At 40.8% G+C, this 23,080-nt stretch overlaps 1 protein-coding gene across 7 annotated transcripts in view; it reads left to right on the top strand.

Annotated features, from left to right (window-relative positions):
• Positions 1–23,080, top strand: part of obscnb (obscurin, cytoskeletal calmodulin and titin-interacting RhoGEF b) — a 62,620-nt gene that overhangs the window by 27,138 nt on the left and 12,402 nt on the right. For 3 of the 7 annotated variants that reach the window (XM_081353205.1, XM_081353206.1, XM_081353207.1), the window contains 20 exons: positions 10,710–10,979; positions 11,432–11,710; positions 12,098–12,355; positions 12,592–12,858; positions 13,090–13,362; positions 15,367–15,633; positions 16,195–16,470; positions 16,717–16,989; positions 17,077–17,367; positions 18,127–18,396; positions 18,701–19,969; positions 20,250–20,531; positions 20,820–20,901; positions 21,049–21,182; positions 21,507–21,704; positions 21,900–21,941; positions 22,106–22,204; positions 22,340–22,558; positions 22,795–22,825; positions 22,927–22,970. In XM_081353205.1, coding sequence (XP_081209331.1) covers positions 10,710–10,979; positions 11,432–11,710; positions 12,098–12,355; positions 12,592–12,858; positions 13,090–13,362; positions 15,367–15,633; positions 16,195–16,470; positions 16,717–16,989; positions 17,077–17,367; positions 18,127–18,396; positions 18,701–19,969; positions 20,250–20,531; positions 20,820–20,901; positions 21,049–21,182; positions 21,507–21,704; positions 21,900–21,941; positions 22,106–22,204; positions 22,340–22,558; positions 22,795–22,825; positions 22,927–22,970 — 5,124 coding nt within the window. Of the gene's footprint in view, positions 1–6,599; positions 6,867–7,210; positions 7,478–7,741; positions 8,009–8,259; positions 8,527–8,781; positions 9,049–9,157; positions 9,425–9,894; positions 10,165–10,709; positions 10,980–11,431; positions 11,711–12,097; positions 12,356–12,591; positions 12,859–13,089; positions 13,363–15,366; positions 15,634–16,194; positions 16,471–16,716; positions 16,990–17,076; positions 17,368–18,126; positions 18,397–18,700; positions 19,970–20,249; positions 20,532–20,819; positions 20,902–21,048; positions 21,183–21,506; positions 21,705–21,899; positions 21,942–22,105; positions 22,205–22,339; positions 22,559–22,794; positions 22,826–22,926; positions 22,971–23,080 lie in introns of all 7 variants that reach the window. The other 4 variants (XM_081353209.1, XM_081353210.1, XM_081353204.1 and 1 more) reach the window with 3 other exon arrangements.

Consider the following 23,080-nt stretch of genomic DNA (forward strand, 5'->3'; position numbering starts at 1 on the left):
CTTCGGTACCCTCAGGGGACCGTTCTGCCAACCCTGCCGCCTCCGGTGTTACAGGGCGCAGCGGTCTCCGGCGAGCACATATCTCAAGGACCACCCGGAAACGTAGTGGCCTCGGGATGCCCGCCCCCTCCGAGGAGGGTGTTAGAGCAGTCTGTTCGGTCGTTCCCTGCCGGTGCGCCGTTACAGGGCGACGAATTGACTACTCAACAACAACGAAATCCAGAAACCAGTCTCGAGAGGCTGGTACCTCTAGTAGAATCTTTGACAGCGTGGAAGCTACTGTCGAATGTTTCTCGTTGGGTCCTGCAGACCGTGGAAAAAGGGTATCAGATACAATTCAAAAAACGCCCACCTCGGTTTATGGGGGTCCTGCCCACAGTGGTGGGCCCCGAGCAGGTTCTGGTTATGGAACAGGAAGTAAACACTCTGTTAGAGAAAGGGGCCATAGAATATGTACCTCCCTCCAACAGGGAAACCGGATTTTACAGCCGGTATTTCATAGTTCCGAAAAAGGACGGGGGATTGCGTCCCATTTTAGATCTTCGAGTTCTGAACGAGTCAGTCATGCAGCTCAAGTTCAAAATGTTAACATTGAGACAGATCGTGCCACAGATCAGGTCCGAGGACTGGTTTGTCACGATAGACCTCAAGGACGCATATTTCCATATTTCCATCCGTCCGTGTCATTGGAAGTTCCTGAGGTTTGCTTTCGGGGGCAAAGCATACCAATATCGTGTTCTTCCATTCGGCCTAGCTTTATCACCCCGCACTTTCACCAAATGCATGGATGCAGCTCTGGCGCCACTACGCCTCCAGGGCATTCGCATTATGAACTACATCGACGATTGGTTGATTTTAGCTCAGTCGCAGCAGATGGCGGTTCAACATCGAGATGTTGTTCTCGCCCATATGAAAGAGCTGGGGTTACGGCTGAACGCCAAGAAGAGTGTGCTTTCTCCACTACAGAGGACCACTTTTTTAGGCGTGGTGTGGGATTCAGTGTCGATGCAGGCGCGCCTGTCACCGCCACGTATAGAGTCAATTCTTGCAGCTGTGAAAAGTGTAAAGCTAGGCCAGCTACTCACTGTCAAACAGTTCCAGAGACTGTTGGGTCTCATGGCAGCAGCTTCCAACGTGATACCTTTTGGACTGCTGCACATGAGGCCCCTGCAGTGGTGGCTCAGGACCAGGGGGTTTTCCCCGAGGGGCAACCCATTTCGCACAATCAGGGTCACGCGGCGATGCTTACGTGCCCTGGTTATGTGGAAGAAACCTTGGTTCCTGTCCCAGGGCCCAGTGTTGGGAGCTCCTTGTCGTCGCAAACTGCTAACGACGGATGCTTCCCTCACGGGTTGGGGAGCGATCCTGGAGGGTCGCTCAGCTCAAGGTCTGTGGGAAGACCATCATCGTTCCTGGCATATCAATCGCCTAGAGATGTTAGCTGTCTTCCGGGCTCTGAGGAGCTTTATCACAGATCTCAGGGGACACCATGTGCTAGTACATACGGACAACACGTCGGTAGTCGCCTATATCAACCACCAAGGGGGTTTGCGCTCGCGCCCGTTATCCAACTTGGCACGCCATATCCTCTTGTGGTCCCAGGGGAAGTTACTGTCACTCAGGGCAGCTTACATCCCCGGGGTCCAGAATTTAGGAGCAGACACTCTGTCGAGGCAGGGGCCGAGGCCCGGGGAATGGAGGCTCCACCCCGAGGTGGTGGAGCTGATATGGAGGGAGTTCGGCCAAGCACAAGTAGATTTGTTTGCGTCTCGAGAGACTTCTCACTGTCCACTTTGGTTCTCCCTCACGCATCCAGCTCCTCTGGGACTGGATGCTATGGTTCAGGCGTGGCCGAGGCTACGTCTGTACGCCTTTCCCCCAGTGGCTCTGCTCCCGGGAGTTCTGGAGAGAGTTCGCAGGGACCGGGTTTGCCTGCTTCTGATAGCCCCGCGCTGGCCGGGCAGAGTATGGTTTCCCGATCTGGTCTCCCTCCTCGACGGGCATCCTCTGGAGTTACCCGTCAGGAGAGACCTTCTGTCCCAGGCAGGGGGCTCAATATATCACCCCCGCCCAGAACTGTGGAACCTGTGGGCTTGGCCTCTGAGGGGGCCCAGCTCATAGAGTCAGGTCTCTCAACTGAGGTTGTTGAGACCATTCTACAGTCCAGAGCTCCCTCCACGAGGAAACTTTATGCCCTGAAGTGGAGAGTCTTCACTTCTTGGTGTAGTGACCGTCGGTTGGACCCAGTTAACTGCCCAATTGGTACAGTGCTGGAGTTCCTGCAAGACCGGTTCACGGCAGGTCTGACCCCGTCCACTTTAAAGGTTTATGTGGCGGCCATAGGTGCTTACCACATTCCTTTGGGTGGAATGTCTGTGGGGAAAGACCCTTTGATATCTCGTTTCCTTCGTGGCACTTGGAGGCTGAGGCCTGCAGTTCGCTCTAGGGTTCCGCCATGGGACCTGTCCATTGCATTACAAGGCTTGTCCCTGGCCCCCTTTGAGCCCATTGAGGAGGTTCCTGAGAAGTTTTTAACTCTGAAAGCTCTTTTTCTCCTTGCTATTTCTTCTCTCAAGAGAATAGGGGATCTTCAAGCATTGTCAGTTGCTCCGTCATGCTTAGAGTTTGCTCCGGGTATGGTTAAAGCGTTTCTTCATCCAAGACCGGGTTATATCCCCAAGGTCCCCACTAATGTGGTCAGACCTGTTGTTCTGCAGGCCTTCTGTCCTCCTCCCTTTCAAAATGCTGACCAGGAGGCTAATAATTTGCTTTGCCCTGTGCGGGCGTTAGACGCATATGTCCACAGAGCTGCCCTGTGGCGTAAAAGTGATCAATTATTTGTGTGCTTTGGGTCCCCTAACAAAGGAGGTCCAGTGTCTAAGCAAAGGATGAGCAAGTGGGTGGTCGAGGCTATCTCACTTGCTTATGAAGCGGCTGGGCAGCCTTCTCCTTTGGCTGTCCGGTCGCACTCGACGAGGAGTATGGCGGCCTCTAAGGCCCTTATTTCAGGAGTTTCTTTACAGGACGTCTGTGATGCGGCAGGCTGGTCCTCACCGCACACTTTCGTCAGGTTCTACTCTCTGGATCTAGACTCTGCTCCAGGGTCTCATGTTTTGTCTTCCTAGTGCTGCTCTACTAGATTTCACACAGGACAGACATTCGTAGCTATGGAGGCGTTGGTATAGACGTTCCCCATAGCGTCATTCTCGACGCAACGGGAGTTCCCTTGAAAGGGAACGCCTCGGTTACGACTGTAACCTCGGTTCCCTGAAGAGGGAACGAGCGTTGCGTCGCCTTGCCATATCTCCTTCATGCCTGTCAGCTCGACTTCAGACTTTTACGAAGCTTTCGTTTTCTGTTTCGGGCCAGCTTTTATAGCTTCCTGGTACGTGACGTCACCCGCCTCTGACGTTCCGCCACACCATTGGACTGATTTTACATGTGCTTCAAGACGTCATCACGCAAAGCGTTCCCCATAGCGTCATTCTCGACGCAACGCTCGTTCCCTCTTCAGGGAACCGAGGTTACAGTCGTAACCGAGGCGTTAGTATCTTAATTTAAATTTTATTTTATTATTTTATTAGTTCATTAATTATGCTAACTCAGCTAATTAAATGTGACGAGCTGGATACTTACTAATGAAATAATGTCAAATATTAAATGTAGGCTATTGATTAGAGTTGCCATAGACTAAAGGATTTTCTAGACATTAATTTAAGCAATTAGGACTAATCGCACGTTTATATTCAATCCTGGGTGCATGTAGGCTATAGCCTATATTCCGCGCTCAAGCGCATGCATAAAACTTGCCGCAAAGCACCAGCAAAAGTAGGCTAATGATATAATAAATGTATCTAAAAAAAATAACGAAGCATTTTAATTGTTTATTAATTAACTAGTCTTTTCTAAATCAGTGTAGGCTGCCTGCATACATATCTCCATACATCTCCGCTGTAATGTAGCCAGATGCGCTTTTATTACGGACAGGATTACTTAATCAGATAGTAGCTACCGTATTTGCTTTCGATTGGATTTTTTTTTTCGTTGGTGGGCATTTTTTTTATTAACTTTATAGTTATATTTCTCATGTCTGTGAGGCTTGTCTATGCACTGTTTTTCAGTTCATTTTTGAGGCGCGCTCCAATTCACAGAGATCATGAAAGCGCGCCCTGTTCGTTTTATTTTGTTTTACAAAGGCACACCGTTTTCTTGTTGTTGTGAGTTTACACAAATAAAAGTAGTTGCGACTGATGTATTATTATGTTCTGTATGACCAGAAATGATGGAGTATTTTAAGTTGTTTCCACTGTTGATAGGAAAATGCGAGTGATGGCACCGGCGCCTTCATCCATGTCATAGTGCGCGCTCCACACTCCGCACAAACACTGGATATGCGCTTCATAATAGCAAACATTTATCTAGGTTAACGTTAGAGCGAGCGGTCATGCCAGACAGATAATCCTCTTCATGTTTAACTAATCAAATTCTGTTGCATTTTATTGCGCCAGTTTGAAAAGGGCGGCTGAAACACTTAGCCTACAGATAAACGCCCAACGCTGGTGTTTTTCTTTAAACAAATTCGTTTAGACTTTAAAATAAATATTGTTTATGGGCTAATTAATGCCACAATAATTTGTTTATTTTATTGGCTAATTGTATTTTTCATTTTTGTTTTGCATTGAATACCATTGAATATTTTCATTGAATGCATTGAATATTCGCTGTGCACCGCAATACCACCCTCCCATAGAAAGACACGTTAAGAGCCACCTATTTTCTTTATAATAAAGGGAAGGAAAACGCTTAATGTATAATTAAATGCATTGCGTTCATATTCTTTATAACTGAAGCGTTTTCTTTATTATAAGGGTGTATTATTCCATTAAAAAAGGACTGTTTATAAGGTGACAATCCGTTATACATCTTGAAGATTTTTGTATTTTATTGTATCTTCTTATAAAGACGAAGATTGACATTTCGTTAATTAAACAAAATAAGAACACAATGTTGTAAAAAATAAACAACTCAGGCTATGTTCTGTTAGATGTGTTTTGAATACTTTTTGTTTAATTATATCTCTAGGTAATGAAGATATAGCCTATTAACAAAAATAAATCTTATTAGGCCTATATAATATATCATATTAAAAAAAACTTAGCCTATATAAAATATATTTTTAAAAAGAGCCTCATTGATTAATTTTGCATGATTGGGGGCTGCTACTATTTGCTTAAGCTTTTTGAATGTGTGATAAAGGCGCGATAGGCTTTCAATTGTATGTGGATAAAGGCATATTTTGTACATGACACATGTCCTTATAAGGGCAAAAAAAGATGTCGTTTTAACGACATAAGATCTCGTTATTACGAGAAAAAGATGTCGTTTTAACGACATAAGATCTCGTTATTACGAGAAAAAGATGTCGTTAAAACGACATAAGATCTCGTTATTACGAGAAAATATGTCGTTAAAACGACATAAGATCTCGTTATTACGACATAATTGGGGGAAAAAAATAATATGTATGTGGCAGCAATGCGTCACCGTAGGAAACAACATGTTGCTAACATGATATTGTTGGCTTTTTTCTCTCTTATATACTTTCACTTGAAAATAAGTAGCCAAATGTGTTTTTTCTCCTTCAGCTTTATCTGTACCACTGCTTGTTTCAGTGTCATAATTGGAGAATATTTAGATGATTTACTCTAGAGTGTTTCCCACATTGTACTTGCTGATGTCAGAGGTGAAGAAGGCGAGAGTGGATAACAGTTGTAAGGAAGAAATTACTTGTTTGCATTACATTATATTTATCTGTGTTATAGTGTCCTTGGTTTAGTGAAAGTAGCTGGTTTGGGAACAGCAGCACTGATGGTCACTTCCACAACATTGAATATCATGGATATAAAACATAAATTGTGTACTCTTGCTTTGATTTTTCAGAATTAATTGCATAAGATTATTTCATTATTTCAAGTCTAGACTGTTGGTGGCATTATAACTTAAATGTGTTTGGAGGTGTTGGTCGTTTTTTGTGAACTTGTTTTTTTAATTGCATCCTCCAACTGCAGCCTGTGGGATTTTTCTGTCAGGAGCCATTCACTCTGCTATTTGTCTGAGCATTATTCTTTACCTTTGCAAGCTGTTCTTTCAGCATTTTTAATTTAAAATCTTTTTTTTGTCTGTTTTGTGTCTCTATATTTAACACAGTGCTGTTTTATGTCTCTATATTTAACACAGTGCCGTTTTTAGCAGTTCGAAATAATCAAAAAAGTTATCCATCGTCTTAAAATGGGTCTGCCATAGATGTAAATTGATGCAGACATTAAGATTCTTGACTACTTCAACACATCCTGTCACCAGTCTGGATGTGGATGTTTTATTTATTATTTTTGAAAGATCACATCTAGATTGCTTTAAATGACCATGTTTCCCTTTAGATAGTCTTACATTTTTTAAATGATCACATTTTTTAACTCGTTTTTGTGTTGACAGTGAAGACTAGATGGCATTCTTATTCAACTTATATACATTATTGATTTGATGGTGTGTTCTTCAACTTTCCTGAATTAGGTGTAATCAATAAGTGCTTACCTCAACAGCTCACCCAGTTCATTTTACACAAGAACTGTTAAACCAAGCGTGTGATGAAGATGACAGTGTTACTCTGCACTGTAAACTCTCAAAAACTGGAGTTCCCGTGATTTGGAGGAAGGGAACACAGGTGATCCATTCTGGAGGGAAGTACCTCATCAAACAAGTTGGGGCTACTGTTGAGTTGAAGATCATTGATGTTAAACCTGAAGATGCTGGAAACTATGCTTGTGATTGCGGAGACAGCATCACCACCGCTAACATCAAAGTCAATGGTAGGACTTAGCTTTTATTTGAACCCTCTTCAACAATGAAGAAGCTTCCTGTTTTCTGATCTACATAGCTGTCCTTCAATAATGTCTTGATTTATGGTAGGGTAGGGTAAAGTACTGTGTATTGGCTTGTCAGGTGTAATAAGTTGTTTGTCTAGTTTATAGTTTTCACATTTACATAATGGTGGATGTTTTCATCAAAAATCTTACAAGGTGGTAAAAATATAAGTTAAGCAATTGCAGAAGAAAGTTTTGCATCTATCAGTGAAAGGATTTTTTGATGGAAAGTATAAATTAATCTCACAAGATCATGTTCCTGGTTCAACTACTTTGCCTGACTTCTTCAGCAATACCAGTGGTCTTCAAAGATGAGCTACAGAATCAAGAGATTCAAGAGAAGGACAGTGTTACTTTGCACTGTAAACTCTCAAAACCTGGAGTTCCTGTGATTTGGAGGAAAGGAACACAGGTGATCCACTCAGGGGAAAAGTATCTCATCAAACAAGTTGGCTCTACTGTTGAGCTGAAGATCTCTGATGTCAAACCTGAAGATTCTGGAGACTATGTTTGTGATTGCGGAGACAGCATGACAACTGCCAACATCAAGGTTAACGGTATGAGAAGACCATCTGCTTCAAGAATATTTACAACGTTCTAATACATCTTTGAAATGCATGGTCACATTCATTACTTGGTTACTTGATAAATTCCACCATTTATCAAGTTAAGGTCAAAAAAGAATTGGATTTAATTTTAAGCATTGTTTGGAACGTTGCATTTGTGTTGTCATGATCCTCTCTGGAAAATATTTATTTTTTCATAATCTGTATGTCTGGAACTAAATATCTGGCATCTCATACCACTCTTTGAATTGTCAGCTCTTCCAGTCATCTTCACAAAAGAGATGCAGAACCAGACAGCTGTTGAAGGAGAGAGCATCATCTTCCAATGTGAGCTCTCCAAACCTGCAGTTCCTGTGGTTTGGAGGAAAGGAACTCAGGTGATCCACTCTGGAGGAAAGTACCACATCAAACAAGTCGGCTCTACTGTTGAGCTGAAGATCACTGATGTCAAACCTGAAGACACTGGCGACTACGCTTGTGATTGTGGGGACAGCGTTACAACTGCCAATGTCAAGGTTAACGGTAGGAGAAGACCCCACTGCTCCATGAATTTTTCCATCATTCTAATCCATCTTTGAAATGCATTATCACTCTCACCCTGTGTTCATGAAGTGTGAATGATTCCACAGTTTGTTATGAAGATAAAGCTAAGGAAAGAAACGTAATTGTAACCTGTACTTTAAGGCCTTTGTGTTGTCTTGGTCTTACTTGTCTGGAAACTCTACATATGGAATTAAATCTCTTGCATAATATGCCACTCTTTAAATTGGCAGCACTTCCAGCCATCTTCACACAAGCACTGAAGAACCAGACAGCTGTTGAGGGAGAGAGCATCCTCTTCCGGTGTGAGCTCTCCAAACCTGCAGTTCCTGTGGTTTGGAGGAAAGGAACTCAGGTGATCCACTCTGGAGGAAAGTACCTCATCAAACAAGTCGGCTCTACTGTTGAGCTGAAGATCACTGATGTCAAACCTGAAGATACTGGCGACTACGCTTGTGATTGTGGGGACAGCATTACAACTGCCAATGTCAAGGTTAACGGTAGGAGAAGACCCCACTGCTCCATGAATTTTTCCATCATTCTAATCCATCTTTGAAATGCATTATCACTCTCACCCTGTGTTCATGAAGTGTGAATGATTCCACAGTTTGTTATGAAGATAAAGCTAAGGAAAGAAACTTAATTGTAACCTGTACTTTAAGGCCTTTGTGTTGTCTTGGTCTTACTTGTCTGGAAAATAACTCTACATATGGAATTAAATCTTTTGCATAATATGCCACTCTTTGAATTGGCAGCACTTCCAGCCATCTTCACACAAGCACTGAAGAACCAGACAGCTGTTGAGGGAGAGAGCATCCGCTTCTGGTGTGAGCTCTCCAAAGCAGACATTCCAGTTGAGTGGCGAAGGGGTGAAATTGGTCTATGCCCCTGTGCTAAATATGAATTCAAGCAAGATGGTCACCATGCACAACTTGTCATACATGACCTTGAACCTGAGGACTCTGGTGACTATATTTGTGATACCGGAGATCGCCAAAGCACTGCATATTTGGAAGTCAAGGGTAGGCTTGGAGTGAACCCTCGGTCTAATAAAAGTTATCATAATCCAGTTTGAATTTGAAGCCATTTCTTCTGATGACCTTGAAACACTTGTTTACTCACCTTTTGCAGCACTGCCAGTTCTTTTCAAATCATCACTGAAAGATTTGGATACTGAGGCTGGGGAAAATGCAGTGTTTCGATGCGAACTTGCGAAACCTGGAGCCAAAGTTATCTGGAGGAAAGACAAGAGTGTAATAGAAGCAAGCAACAAGTGTCAGCTGAAGCAAGATGGAGCTGTTGCTGAGCTTATTATTTACAAGCTGCAGGGAGGAGACTCTGGAGAATACTCGTGTGAGACAGAACATGATCGGACATCTGCCAAACTCACCGTGAAGGGTAGGAATCACCTGATAAAAGTCCTCATCTCTCCTAACTTTACCTTATCATTCTATTTTGATGATCACACATCTACTCCATACCATCCTCAATACTACAACATCCATCCTCTCTTATGATATGCTTGCCACCGTTCCCAGATCACTTTAAGCACCTACTCTGTGCACGTGGTTTTGCACTTTAAATTTAACCTTTTTCCAATGCATTCCCACTTACTTTTGCTAGTTTATTTATTTACACTTTTCCCTTTGCAATTTAAACTTTTTTATATAAAGGATAGCTATCTTTATCAAAACCTTGTGAATTTTATTTTAAAAACTTGCTTGTTTTGGTTGTTAAATCACCGAGAAAGTTTATTCATCACATTTTTTGGCCTGTTGACTACTCCAGATATTTTTACATTTAGAATAAATTTTTCTTGAAGTTGCTTGTTGCTTTCTTTGCAAAATGAAACCTGAATTTGCTTTCAGAACCTGAAATCACAATCTTAACTGGCTTGAAGAGCTGCATTGTCAATGAAGGCGAGGACGTTCATTTCGAATGCCTTGTCTCTCATGATAATGCACTCATTGTTCAGTGGACACTGCAAGACGTCCCACTACAGAACAATGAGATGAATGAAATCCGAATGGAAGGCAAAAGGCACACACTCACACTAAGAAGTGTCACCCAGAAAGACTCTGGCACGGTGTCCTTCCATGTGGGTGCCCACACTTCTTTTGCTTGTCTTACAGTCAGAGGTAAAACCGAAGAACTTTTTAGATGTATTTATTTTCACTCCTTGAATGATCACAGTGGGTTTCAAACACATGCACTGTTGTGCACCTGTTTAGTGTGTCTGATCATCCTATATCCATATATATATATTCAATACATTCCACATATGTCTTGCATTTATCTTTGTTTGATGCATACTTTAATGCATCATATTGCAAAAAAATAAATAAAAAATATGACCAGCAACTTTTTATGCATGTACTTTTTATGCTGTTTTGTGCAAATTTTTTATGCTGTTTTGTCTTCAATTGTCAAATATGTCTTATCTTGACCATTGCTTGTTAGTATGTTGAGTTTTGAATATTGCATTTAGAAGGATGACTATTCAATCGTTAATGATTCATTTTATCTATAACAGAAATGCTGCAAACAGCATTCCAAAGTTAGGCTTACTTTGGTCCCTGGCTGAGAAATTGCAAAGGAAATTTGTTAACACCTCATAATCTTCAGGTTTATGGTGTTGGCACATGTCTTAGATTGTGTTCTATGTATCACTGTTTCCCGGCAGAAATCCCTGTGCTATCATTTTCGAAGGAGTTGACAAGCCAGGAAGTCACAGAGGGAGGCAGTGCCTCATTATGCTGTGAAACTTCAATCCCTGGTGCCAATGTGACCTGGAAGAAGGGCACTCAGTTCCTATCTGATGGAAAGAAATATTCCATAAAGAGGGATGGCACAATCCAAACCTTGGAGATCCTTAAGCTATCAGTGGAAGATGGTGGCGAGTACATATGCGAAGCAGGAGACAAACGAAGCAAAGCCACATTAACTGTCAAAGGTAACTAATGAGGCTAGCATGATGCTAAGTTTATAATAATAAACTACACTGTTTGAAGGATTAATACATCCTCTCACATTCTCTTTCACTTCTAGTAGATAAAAAGTGCTAAAAGATAAATAAATAAAAGATATACCCCTGGTTTCACAGACAAGGCTTAAGCCAAGTCCTAGACTACAATGCATATCTGAGCTGTTTTAACTGAACGCAACTTGCACTGGCACATCTAAAAAATGTCAATGCCATTGTTTTTGCACAATAGTAATGTTTTTTTTCTAAGGCACGTTTATAAAAGCTACTTCAATGTCCTAAATGATCTAAAGCCTAATCCATGCTTAATCTAAGCCCTATCTGTGAAACCAGGCCATAAGTACAAGTCAGTGGTGGGAAATTTACCTCATTTGACTTTTTGGAAGATCCTCAATAGTCCCTTTCATCACGTTCCTTCCCAGAAAGTGTTAAAATCACTCGAGAATTAAAGGATGTGACTGTGATAACGGGCGAGGATGCTAACTTCAAGTGTGAGGTGTCCCAAACAGGGGTTACGAATGTTGAATGGTGGCTCGGCTCCAACCACCTTCAAAACAATGACTTAAATCAAATCAGCACCCAAGGAAGGGAACACAGCCTAGTGCTGAAAATGGTCACACCCGATGATTCAGGTGATGTAGCCTTTGTGGTTGGACCTGAGAAGAGTGTTGCCTACTTGATGGTGCAGGAGAAACCCAAAGGTAAAAGACCCTTATGGCTAACAGTGTTCATTGGTGGTAAGCACTCATCTGTCTGTCATTAGGTAGCAGCTGCATTCATTTTGCACAATCATAACAAAAGGCTTCTAGCTGCTTTTCCATCTGCTTTGGCCATTCTACTTCTACACTCCAAAATTGTGTAGTTTTCATCCATTTTTGGTTCATTATTCCCTTTTTATTATTTAGACATCTACGCTGTCTTTTCTCAAATTCCTATCCATAATTGTTAAAGCATGAGTTTCTCACTCAGTAATGATTTTTTAGTGTATCACTGTATCTGATCAATGGCTTCAAGTGTCTAAGTTTCAGAGTCTTCAGGTAGACAATATAATGTGACAGCACTTGGGTTTGGGTTTCTCCTGTCCATAGTCGTATTCTTAGAGAAGCCTCTGGACTTGACTGCCAAAGAGGGTCAAACAGTCACACTGTCCTGCATGACTTCCGACCCTGAGGCCTCTGTCACCTGGTACAAAGATCAGGAGATGATAAAGGCAGGGATCAGGTATCTGCTCTACAAGGATAGAGCCGTCCATCAGCTCCGCATCCTTAGGGTGGAGGAAGGGGATGCAGGGGTGTATACATGCAAAACCAAAGATGCAGAAAGCTGCGCCACCCTTACTGTAAAAGGTAAACGGGTTTGTAGGCCTGTGACTTTATTTATTTTTTTCATTTATCAACATGCCTGTTGATTATGAAAGTGAACACCAACAGATTCCAAGAAGAACCAACTTATGTTCTAGTTTCCTTTCTCTTTGTAACTGGCTCTCTTGTGGAGCAAAGAAGATTTTGATACCTTCACAGATATCGGCAGCCTTTTTAAAATCTGACATTTACATTCAACTTCTTTTCTCATCCATCATCAGGTCAACCTGCATACTTCCAGAAGGAGTTAGAGAACCAGAATGCAATAGAGGGAGATAGTATCACATTGCGCTGTGAACTTTCTAAACTAGTTAAAAGTGTAGAGTGGAGAAAGGGTGGAGTGGTGCTCCAACCCAGTAAGAAATTTGAGATGAAACAGGAAGGATGTGTGCTGGAGCTCCATGTCCATGATCTGGAACCAGAGGACAATGGCTACTACACTTGTGATGCTGGAGACCAGTTGACCACAGCATCAGTCACAGTGCAAGGTATCAAATAACACTCTTAAGTCAATTGCGTAATGCATTTTAGTTTTAGTAAATTTATAGATGAAACAGACAGAATTATCTCATACATGTTGGAGGTTATTTAAAATCTGTAGCTTTTTGAATATGCCCTTATGTCTTTATAAAGTTTGCATTATGTTTATGGAGTATACTCAATGTATGCGTATTTTTAGACACTGGTGATCTAAGGGTTTCTGTGTCTGATCTCTGCAGAGGTTGAGGTCCTCATAGTGTCGGGTATAAAGAATACAGATGTGTTTGTGGGCGAACAGGCCATTTTCTCCACCCAGCTCTCTCGCCGTGCCAAAGGCAGAGTTCAGTGGTGGCTAGATGGCACTCGTTTGGAGAACAGTACCTTCAGTGAAATAAGTGTGGGTGAAGACCATGTCCACACTCTCACCTTAAGGAACCTTTCTCCCAATGATTCGGGTACAGTCCTGTTCAAAACAGGTGGCCTGTCGTCCTCCGCCAAACTGTTAGTGAAAGGTACCAAATGGGGTGAAGGGGCCTAGTAGCACTTAGCAGAGTGATTTAAAGGCTTAAAATTAAATTAATAGCACTGGACTAATATTGTGTCCATGAATTTCCTAAATCTAAAAGTCAGTTACTCATTCTTTGAAGCATTTGGGTTGCCTTTTTTTTTTTTTTTTTTTTTCATTTCTTGATTTTTATAACAATTACAGTCAGACCATAAATCTAGAATTTTGTCACAATCTGTCCTTTAAGTAGTTGATTACTGTTGTGTTCTTTGAGATATGCTGTAGACTCATATTACTGAAAATTACTTAATAATAATACCACTCTTAATCCAAAGTATTTTTGCACAGACTACACTGGAGAATCCTTTGGTTCAGTGTCATGCTCAATAATGCAATCCTGATAGAACAAGATTTTTGTTTACTTTAATCTCTTTTTGGGTTACCCATGCCTAGAATGGAATATTTTTGTCAGCTGCCAAGACACTTTACTATTAGGCAAAAGTATACAGTAAGATAGGTTGAAAACAAAAATGTATTTTTTATCATTTTTTATTTTTATAATTTAATGGAAATTCATGGATGCATGTAGTTAATGTGCCATGTATTTCTAACCTAAAACAGTAGATTTGGCTGCAATATCTTGGCTTGCTAATTACTTACTAAATTGGCATACTAATAAATCAATTAATAAACTATTACAATGATTTTGGATTTGTATATGGACCAGGGCTCAACGCTAAGGATTATTTCTTCTGGCCCGGTCAGGCCAGTGGTTCAGATTTTTACTTGTCCAGCCAAAATTTTCACTTGATCCTGCCACAAAAAGTTGTTGTTTTCATTGTTTTAGACCTATGTAACCTTGTATTCTTATAAATAAAGTTACAATTCGTTTGACTTAAAAACATGTGCAAATGATAAACTGGCCCGCTTGGTATCAGGCAGTCCTTACTGTCGAGCCGTGAATATAGTTTATTTTAATTTTATTTATTTATAAAAGAAAGTATAGTATTTTTCTGTATAATAATATAATAATAATATAATAATAATATAGTATTTTTAGTATATATTAGGACTGTTGATACATTACATTAAAATTTTAAAATATATAAATTATGTGATAGTTAATCACAATTAATCATATTAATATTTCCTGAGAAAAGTCCCCAAATAATCTAAATTATTCAAATTCAAAGACATAACATTATTCATCACAAAAGTGGTCTCTAGCAGTCAGTATATTGTTTGTTTTATTTGCATATAATTCGACATACATACAGTAAGCCTAGCACTATCCCAGCAATCCATTTTAACATCCACAGCAATACATTTTATAATTCAGTTTATTGATCTGCCTGAGGTAGACTTGTATTCTGTCTGAGATTTTTTTAAATATATGTATATTATTGTTGGTCTGAATAAGCTATGAATGCTTGAATATGTATTGCCTACTCTCAGAATGTGTGGTTTGATAAGAAGCATTTCACTGGTGTAGCATATAGGCCTGCATTGACTGCAGACTAGTAAAAACGCTGCACTAATTTTAATCACAGTATTTTTATATATGTAATTAATTCTACTAAATTACTGTGTAAACTTTAAAAGAAAAATGGTCTTACATAGACTCAATAAGACCATTAGACTCATCAATCTTAACTACGCTTCTGTTTTTGTGCTGCATGTACTTTTTCTAGAATTTGGCCTTAGTTTGACTTGACACTGCAACTAGGCATCTGTTGGCTGTAATTGACCATGTCCTTGGTCAGTTTGGAGTAGAGAAGCAAAAGATGATACACTTACCGTACTTACTATCTGACTTAGTAATAAAATGTGAAAGGCTAAAAAATAAAAAGCTACAGCAGCGACTTAGACTTAGCGACTGAGACTTGTATTTCAGTTGCAAATTAGATTAAATACCACCCAATACCTCAGAGAGGATTGAGGTGAAGAACTCTACTCCAAAGTGCCCTGGGGTTTGAGAAAATTACTTATCCCCACCACCAACCCTCTATAGATCCCAATGTGGAGGTGGTCAGTGCAATGGAGGACCAACATGTAGCAGAGAACCAGCCTGTAGAGTTCATCTGTCAGTATTCCCGGCCAGTCAAGGCCATATGGAAGCGAAACACCATACCTGTGCAAGCAGACGGTCACAGGGTAATAGTGGAACAGGACTGGACTGTTGCAAGGTTGTACATTAGCTGTGTGGAGCCCCAGGATGGGGGGATGTACTCCTGTGAGGCTGAAGGAACCTCTGTTGTGGCACATCTCAGGGTGCAAGGTGAGCGCACCTGTAGACGAGGAGAATCTGTGTGTCATTCATAACTCAAAAGTTTGGACCATCACAAAGACTCAGTATAAGGGCTTACTAAAAAGGGTTTTACAGGGACAAGTCTTTAGCAATTTGATGTTGATGGTTTCACATGACCACGACACCAAAATGTCAGTAGTCAAACTTTCAGGGTTTTTTTCTTCCAGAATTTAGTTTTATTTTTAAAAATAAAAATAAATATTCAAAGGCACCCACAAATAAAACTTTTTTTCTTTTTCTTTTTACTCAAGTAAAAAAATTCTGTTTTTCATCTGGCTGGCTATGCAGTAACTATCATGAGCTTTTATTGCAGCTACCTTTGCTTCTTATGCTACTCAATACTGAATGCTATATGCTAGTGAAATGTTGGAAGAATTGTTAATCAAGTGTGATTGTGCTGAATTCAGTTATTGTTTTAGGGTCAGAAGTTATTGTTTTAATTATTTCAAGGTCAATCAGTTATATACTACTGCAACTTGTTTTGGTATGTAGAAAACCATTGTTTTTTCAGGTATTGTGTTTCTTTTGCAGCTAAACCCATTGACATTCTCCAAGAGCTGAGTAACATGGAAACCATTAGTGGTGGGGAAGCACTTTTTGAATGCGCCTTGTCACGTCCTGAAACCAAAGACTGCCGGTGGTTAGTTGATGGCAAGCCTGTAAAGGAGTCGGCAAACGTAGAGATTGTTTCCTTTGAGAGTGGCCGACGCCATCTTCTGCTCTTAAAGGACTTGCATCCTTGTGAAAACACAAGGGTTACATTCCAAGCTGGCACTTCATCCACTACTGCTCTTCTGTCTGTCAAAGGTATGGCATTTCTCTTTTATTAGCAATACATTATATAAAGGTTTTAAAACATGTTTTATCAAATAAAAATGACTCGTTTAGGCCATGACTGTATTTGAATAAAAATGCACCTTATTTTCTATTTTAAGTGTTATAGCTTTGTTTACTATTGTTTTAGTTTCATGCTCTAGTTTCATCATATAATAAATATGATGCTAAATGCATAAATGTAAATGCATTTGAATGTTATGAATGTGTTCTCTACAGCTTGGCAACTGGAGGTGGTCAAGCCTTTGGAAGATAAGACTGCCATTGCAGGAGAACAAGTTGAGTTCACGTGTTCTTTGAATGAAGCTGTGCCTGAGAGTGAAGTGACTTGGTATGCAAATGGTGTTGAGCTTCAACATAATGACCAATGGGCCATGAGAGCCAGTGGCTCTTCCTACAGCCTCATTTTGAAGAAAGCCCAGGCTCAACCCACGCAGGAAATCACATTTGCAGCTAGGGATGCATTATCCATGGCCAAACTCACCACAATTGGTAAGGGTCATTTTGTGCATCATTCTTTAAAATTTTCTACCATTACTTGCTAACTAATCTTTTTTAATTGTGTCTGGCTATTTGTAGCTGTGCCTGATCCCCCTGAAGATCCAGAGCTGGTGAGCAAAGGCCCAACGTTCGTTACCTTGTCTTGGTTCACCCCTCTCAATGATGGAGGATGCCCAATCATTGGTTACCGTGTGGAAATGCGTCTAGTGGACAGTGTCCTCTGGCTGCCCTGCCACACAGAACCAGTGTGCAATACTGAATTTCTGGTTGAAAACCTCATACCGGGGGCAGGTTACAGGTTCAGAGTGGCAGCCATTAACCGTGCTGGCATAGGAGAGCCTGTCCAGCTGCCTCAAACCGTGACGCTTGGTAAGTGGATACTCACTGAATTGACCAATTTATCGAAAGCAACCATATAGAGTTCATTGTGGGTATATTGTATGTTAATCTAACCCAACTGCCTCTATGAGTCTGTATAGAAGGCTTGCTATTAGCAGTCTGCCCTAGATCAGGGTTCCTCACTCCTGGTCATGGAGAGCTACTTTCTTACAGAGTTAAGTTCCAACCGTGCTCCAACACACCTGGTTATAACTTTAAGTAAATCCAAATTCCTTGATTAGTTGATTCAAGTGTGTTTTAAATCTAGTTGGAACTAAACTCTGCAGGAAAGTGACTCTAGGACCAGGAGTGAAGACCTCTGCACTAGAATGCTACAGTAGTGCACTGTAAAACCTAACAGTCAAATGTATTAAAGGAAAAATTTCAATCAAATATTACTGAAAGTTCATTGAACTCAACAGAAAAAAAGTTATGCAAACTCAATTTTTTTGCACAATATTAATTTAGGGGGAGACCTGTCATTGTTTGATGTTGTTATGATGGTATTTAAAAGGGTTTCTGTTATGTCTGCATTTTGGGAGGGTTTCCATTTCTGTGGTTAACCTGAGGATGGGCCAAAGTATGCAAAGATGTCAAAATCTCTACACTGCTTTGTTTAAAAGAAAAGTAATTGCACTTGCTGATGCACTGATATTCTCTTGCTGTACTAGCACCTGTTATAGCTAGCTGGTAAATATATATAAATAAAATATAATTCAACTGTTCTTTGAATGGACCTTTGGTCTTCAGATGCACCAGTGACCGTGACCAAAATGTTAACCAGCTCTAAGCTCCAAAAAGGAAAGATGGTTCGTTTGGAGTGTGAACTTTCTGCAGAAAGTAAATCAGTCACATGGCAAAAGGACAACAGAGAGATAGAGGTTGGGGCCAAGTACCAAGTGGTAGAAGAGGGCAGGAGCCAAGTTTTGCTCATTAAGGATTTCCAGCCTACAGACCAAGGTGTCTATTGTTGTGCTGCCTCAAATGAGGCAAAGACTTCAGTCAACCTCAACCTCGAAGGTACTTTACTTAGCTTAACCTCGCATCTAACTTGCTCTCACTGTTTTTTGTTGTTGGTGGGGTTTTTTCTACCTTATATGTGGAAATAATTTCTTGTGTATGTCTTTGTCACAACATTTGGAACTTTGCGACTTTATGATTTTCTTCATTACAAGATAACAGCGTTCAAATAACTATTTATCTCTTCCCGAAGTCTCTTTGGATGGGTTGTTTGTTTTTAATTTTTAATTTAATGTTTATAGCTCTTCCGTTTTGATACCATATGCATAAGTGCGACTGATTTATGATGACTCCTTGATTACAGGAGATGGCACAACACTTTTTCAGGATGCAGGCAACCAGCCCAAACTGCCTCCTGAAGCTGCTTCTGAGGGAGATCTACATGCTTTGTGGGAGGCAGTGGCCAAGAAGAGGAGAATGAGTCGAGAACCCACATTAGATTCAATTTCAGAATTACCAGAAGAAGATGGAAAAGAAAAGGTACAAAGCAAAGAAGAAAAAGTTATTGAAAAAGAAGTGAAAGAGAAAGAGAGACCTGTTGAGCCAGCTCCCAAAATCACAGTAGAGCCTAATCTCTATACCAGTTCTGATGAGGAATCTCTCAGTGGGACAACAAGCTTGGTGTCTTACCTCAAGAAAAGCAGCAGTTCCTCAATGACTGTGGAAAGTCACACTGAGACCATTGCCTCCAAGAAACTGTATGAGCACTTCCAGATGACTGAGCAATCTGTTACAAAGACATCTGTGGAGCCCCTCATGGAAGCTCAGAAAGGGGATGAGTTGCTAGATGCTGCTGTCAAGATTCAGGCAGCCTTCAAAGGTTATAAAGCCAGAAAGGACATGCGACCAGTCTTCAAAGAAGTATTCAAAGAGCAGACTAAGGAGCCCAATGGGACAATTCATCTTGAGTGCATTGTGGAGGGTAAGCCAGATAAAGTTCGCTGGCTAAAGGATGGTGAACCCTTAATAGATGGCAAGCACCACCATATTGATATCTATAATGATGGTACCTGCTCTCTAGTAGTGACAGCTGCCACAACCAAAGACACAGGTGTATATACTTGTGAAGTCACCAATAAGTTTGGCATTTCCACCCATAGTGGTAAAGTCACCATAGGGTCAATGCGGGAATCTTCTGGGCGACGACCCCTCACTCTGGGCTACAGTGCAGATAGTGAAGCTGAGAGCTCCTCGGGGAGTGAGATGGATGAGACTTTACGTCAGGCAAGTAAACGATTGCGGCGACTTCTTCGTACTCGCCTTCCTCCAGATGTGGAGGAGGAACCTTTCTTGAGTGCGGATGAAGGAGATTTACCGCCACCAGATCTACAGTCTTACCGGGAAGACGATCAGTATATCTACATCCGCTTTGATAACCGTGCAGAAGCTCAAGTGGCTTCCCAGCGCTTCCAGGAAATGTTTACTTATCAAGGAGTGCCCATCGAAACAGTCATCATAGCAGCAGCAGGTTCTAAGGTAGAGCTGCGTATCACAAAGATGGGCCTCTCCGAAGATGGCTCCCAAACCCCAACTCAGGACCGACCGATGCCGGCTTTCATGACAGGAACCCCTGGTATGACACCTCTTCCATCTGGTTTTCCTGTTTTTGCTACTGTTGTTTGGTTCTTCATTAAGTTGCATGGTTCAGTGCTGGATTATGTTTGTCATTATAGGGCAGCACTTTTGATATTTACAAAAATGTTGTGACTTGCTTGTTTTTTGGGATCTTAAAGTGATGGCATGTCATGTTTTTCGCCTGGTTCAGCATTCCTCCTCAAATGTGTTGCTATGTTCTGTTCTTTTCGGTTTTGTTTGCTCTTCATCGTTATCTTAATCACCTACCAACCTCCCAGCGGCCCCTGTCTTCCTGACGGAGCTTCGTAGCCAGGATGTTCCTGATGGATTTCCAGTCAGTTTTGACTGCGTAATTGCTGGCAAACACCCTCACACTGTGCGATGGTTCAAGGATGGAAAGCTGTTGGAGGAAAACGACCACTACATGATCAATGAAGACCAGGAAGGTCGTCACCAGCTGATCATCACAGCTGTGCTTCCCACAGATATGGGCGTATATCGATGCATGGCTGAAAATGACAGTGGCATCGCCTCCAGCAAGGCTGAGCTGAGAGTGGACAGTGAGTACACTGTTAAAAGAAAGTGTCAAATCAAAACTCACAAATATAGACAAGAAAGCAATGTAATCCCCTATTAAAGTGTTTTAACAAAGATGGCACTTTCTTTTACCGGTGCATCTGTGAAGAGTAAGAATGCAACTGCATGGGTTTTGTAAGAATAATTGTCATTGTTTGTCTGTAGATGTCCCCAAAATGCACCTACATTTTCAACATACTTAAGATGAAGGCTCTTATTGCTCTTTATTATTTCTAACTAATCACTGATTCAAGTCTTGTGTATCTTTGAAGTGTCTTGCAGCTCAGAGTATGACACAGCAGCTGATGCCACAGAGACGTCTTCCTATGTCAGTGCTAAAGGCTATGTGTCTAGGTGAGATTTAATCATTTAGTGATTTTAATGACGCATGTCAACAAGTACACAATACATTTTGCACAGATCCAGCCAAAACAAGTTTCTGATTCGCATTTCATGCTTGTTTTACATGGGCTTCTGCTTTTGTTTGGTTTGCTCTCTTAGCTCGGAGCACAGGGACACAGAGGCTTTTGAGTCTGTGGCAGAGGACGAGCAGCTTCCTCAGGTTTTGGATGAGTTACATGATTTATTCCTCAGTCCTGGAGCACCCATTGCCAAAATGAGTGTTAGGGTCAAAGGTCAGTTATGTTTTTTTCATGGATTCAAATTGTTTTGTTACAGATTCTATTTTATCTGTATTTTGTTTATGTATGCACTGTTTATTCCAAGTGTTTCCTTTTTTACATCTGCACCTGTCGTATCTGCTTTTCAACTCCAGCCGCTCTGAGCATAATGACATTAGTGACCTACATCCTTTTTTCTGTCCATCCTATTTTTAATTAACTTGTTTATATTCACATTCACATAGCTTTGCATCTAAGACGACTTCAATTTTCAGCTGTTACATTGCAGAAGTAAAATGGCGTTGCAAACACAATTTCATGTTCAACACCATTCTGCAGGATTTCCCACACCAAGAGTTTACTGGTTCAAAGATGGCACCCCACTTCAAGCCTCCAGCAGAATTGTATTGTCGACCGAGCGAGATCACCACAGTCTTGAGATTTTGGATGTTAAGCGGGAGGACACCGGAGAATACTCAGCATACATTAGCAATATAGCTGGATCTGCCTACTCTTCAGCACGACTGAATGTACTGGGTAAATATTCCTTTTAAGCTTTAAGCCTTTTTATGTGTCACTTCCATGGGGTCTTTGACAGGAATTGGGAGCATGGTGGAATTATATTATAAATGATAATGATTGCGTGATTTTTTCGCATAGAATGTGCTTTTATTATAATGTGCTAAATAAATGTTTCTTTGTTTGTTTGTTTACATGATTTCCATTTGTTAGCTCCTGGAGAGCGCCCAGCACCTGAACAGGGACGAATGAGAGGTAAACATCTGAAATGTCGCATAGTCTTGCACACAGCACATGTAATTGTGAATCGTTGTTTCACATGGTATGAACAGATGCAAATGCATTTTGAAATTTGCAGTAATAAGAAAGATTAAGCATGCATATCATTTGCTATGCCACTTGTATTGTTCCACAAATAGATTCAAAGGTGCCACTTGTGCCACCACGCTTCCTGGAGAGGTTCAGCAACAAGAAGGTGAAACAGGGAGCAAGTATAACGCTGTCAGTCAAAGTGGAAGGTATGGCGTGTTACCACAATAAATTAAATGACTTTTCATGCAATTTTGAGAAATACAGCAAAGCATTAAGCACAATGTTTATTTGCACGTTACATAAGGTAAAAACATGCTAAGCTAAGTCACTGTCTTCCGAAGGTTCCCCAACCCCATCTGTGAACTGGTTAAAGGAAGTGTCAGATAAGGATGTTTTGTGGATCAAGGCAGACACACCAGGTTACAAGGTGGCCAGCTCTGGCCGTCAGCATAGTCTAATCCTCATGGAAGTGGAAAAAAATCATGGTGGCATGTACACTTGCATTGCCACCAACCGTGCTGGACAGTCGGTTAACACAGCCCGGCTGGATGTGGAGACAGGTCAGGAACTCATGGTTTAGTTATTGACCATAGTGATGTCAGGATCACATGACTTTTTTTTTATATATATATATATATATATATATATATATATATATATATATATAATAATATTATTTTATGCCAAGAATATTTCTGGTATATGTACCTATTTGACTTTATTGCTCGTTAAATAGAATTTATTAATAAATAACCTGGTCTTTTAATCATCATGCTTATAATTTTCTATCCAACAGCACCAGAGCAAAAGAGCAAAGTGGGGCCAGAGTAAGTTTAAATATAAAAGCTTACAGCTATCAATTAAATTAAACATTGTACAATTTTACATTTTGGATGTTACTGTATAATTATAATATTTTTTTCTCCAGGGTTCTAGGAATTACTATTAGCCCACCAGAGGAAGCGGGCAAAGGTGAATATTTGATAGATGATGTTCTGTTTAAGTTTTTATTTAAATTTCTTTTTTACCTACTTTATACTTTTAGTGGGCTGTCAGATTATATCAGAGTGAGTGACTGCCAT

The sequence above is a fragment of the Scardinius erythrophthalmus genome (assembly GCF_964197995.2).
Source record: "Scardinius erythrophthalmus genome assembly, chromosome: 22".
Taxonomy (NCBI): Eukaryota; Metazoa; Chordata; class Actinopteri; order Cypriniformes; family Leuciscidae; genus Scardinius; species Scardinius erythrophthalmus.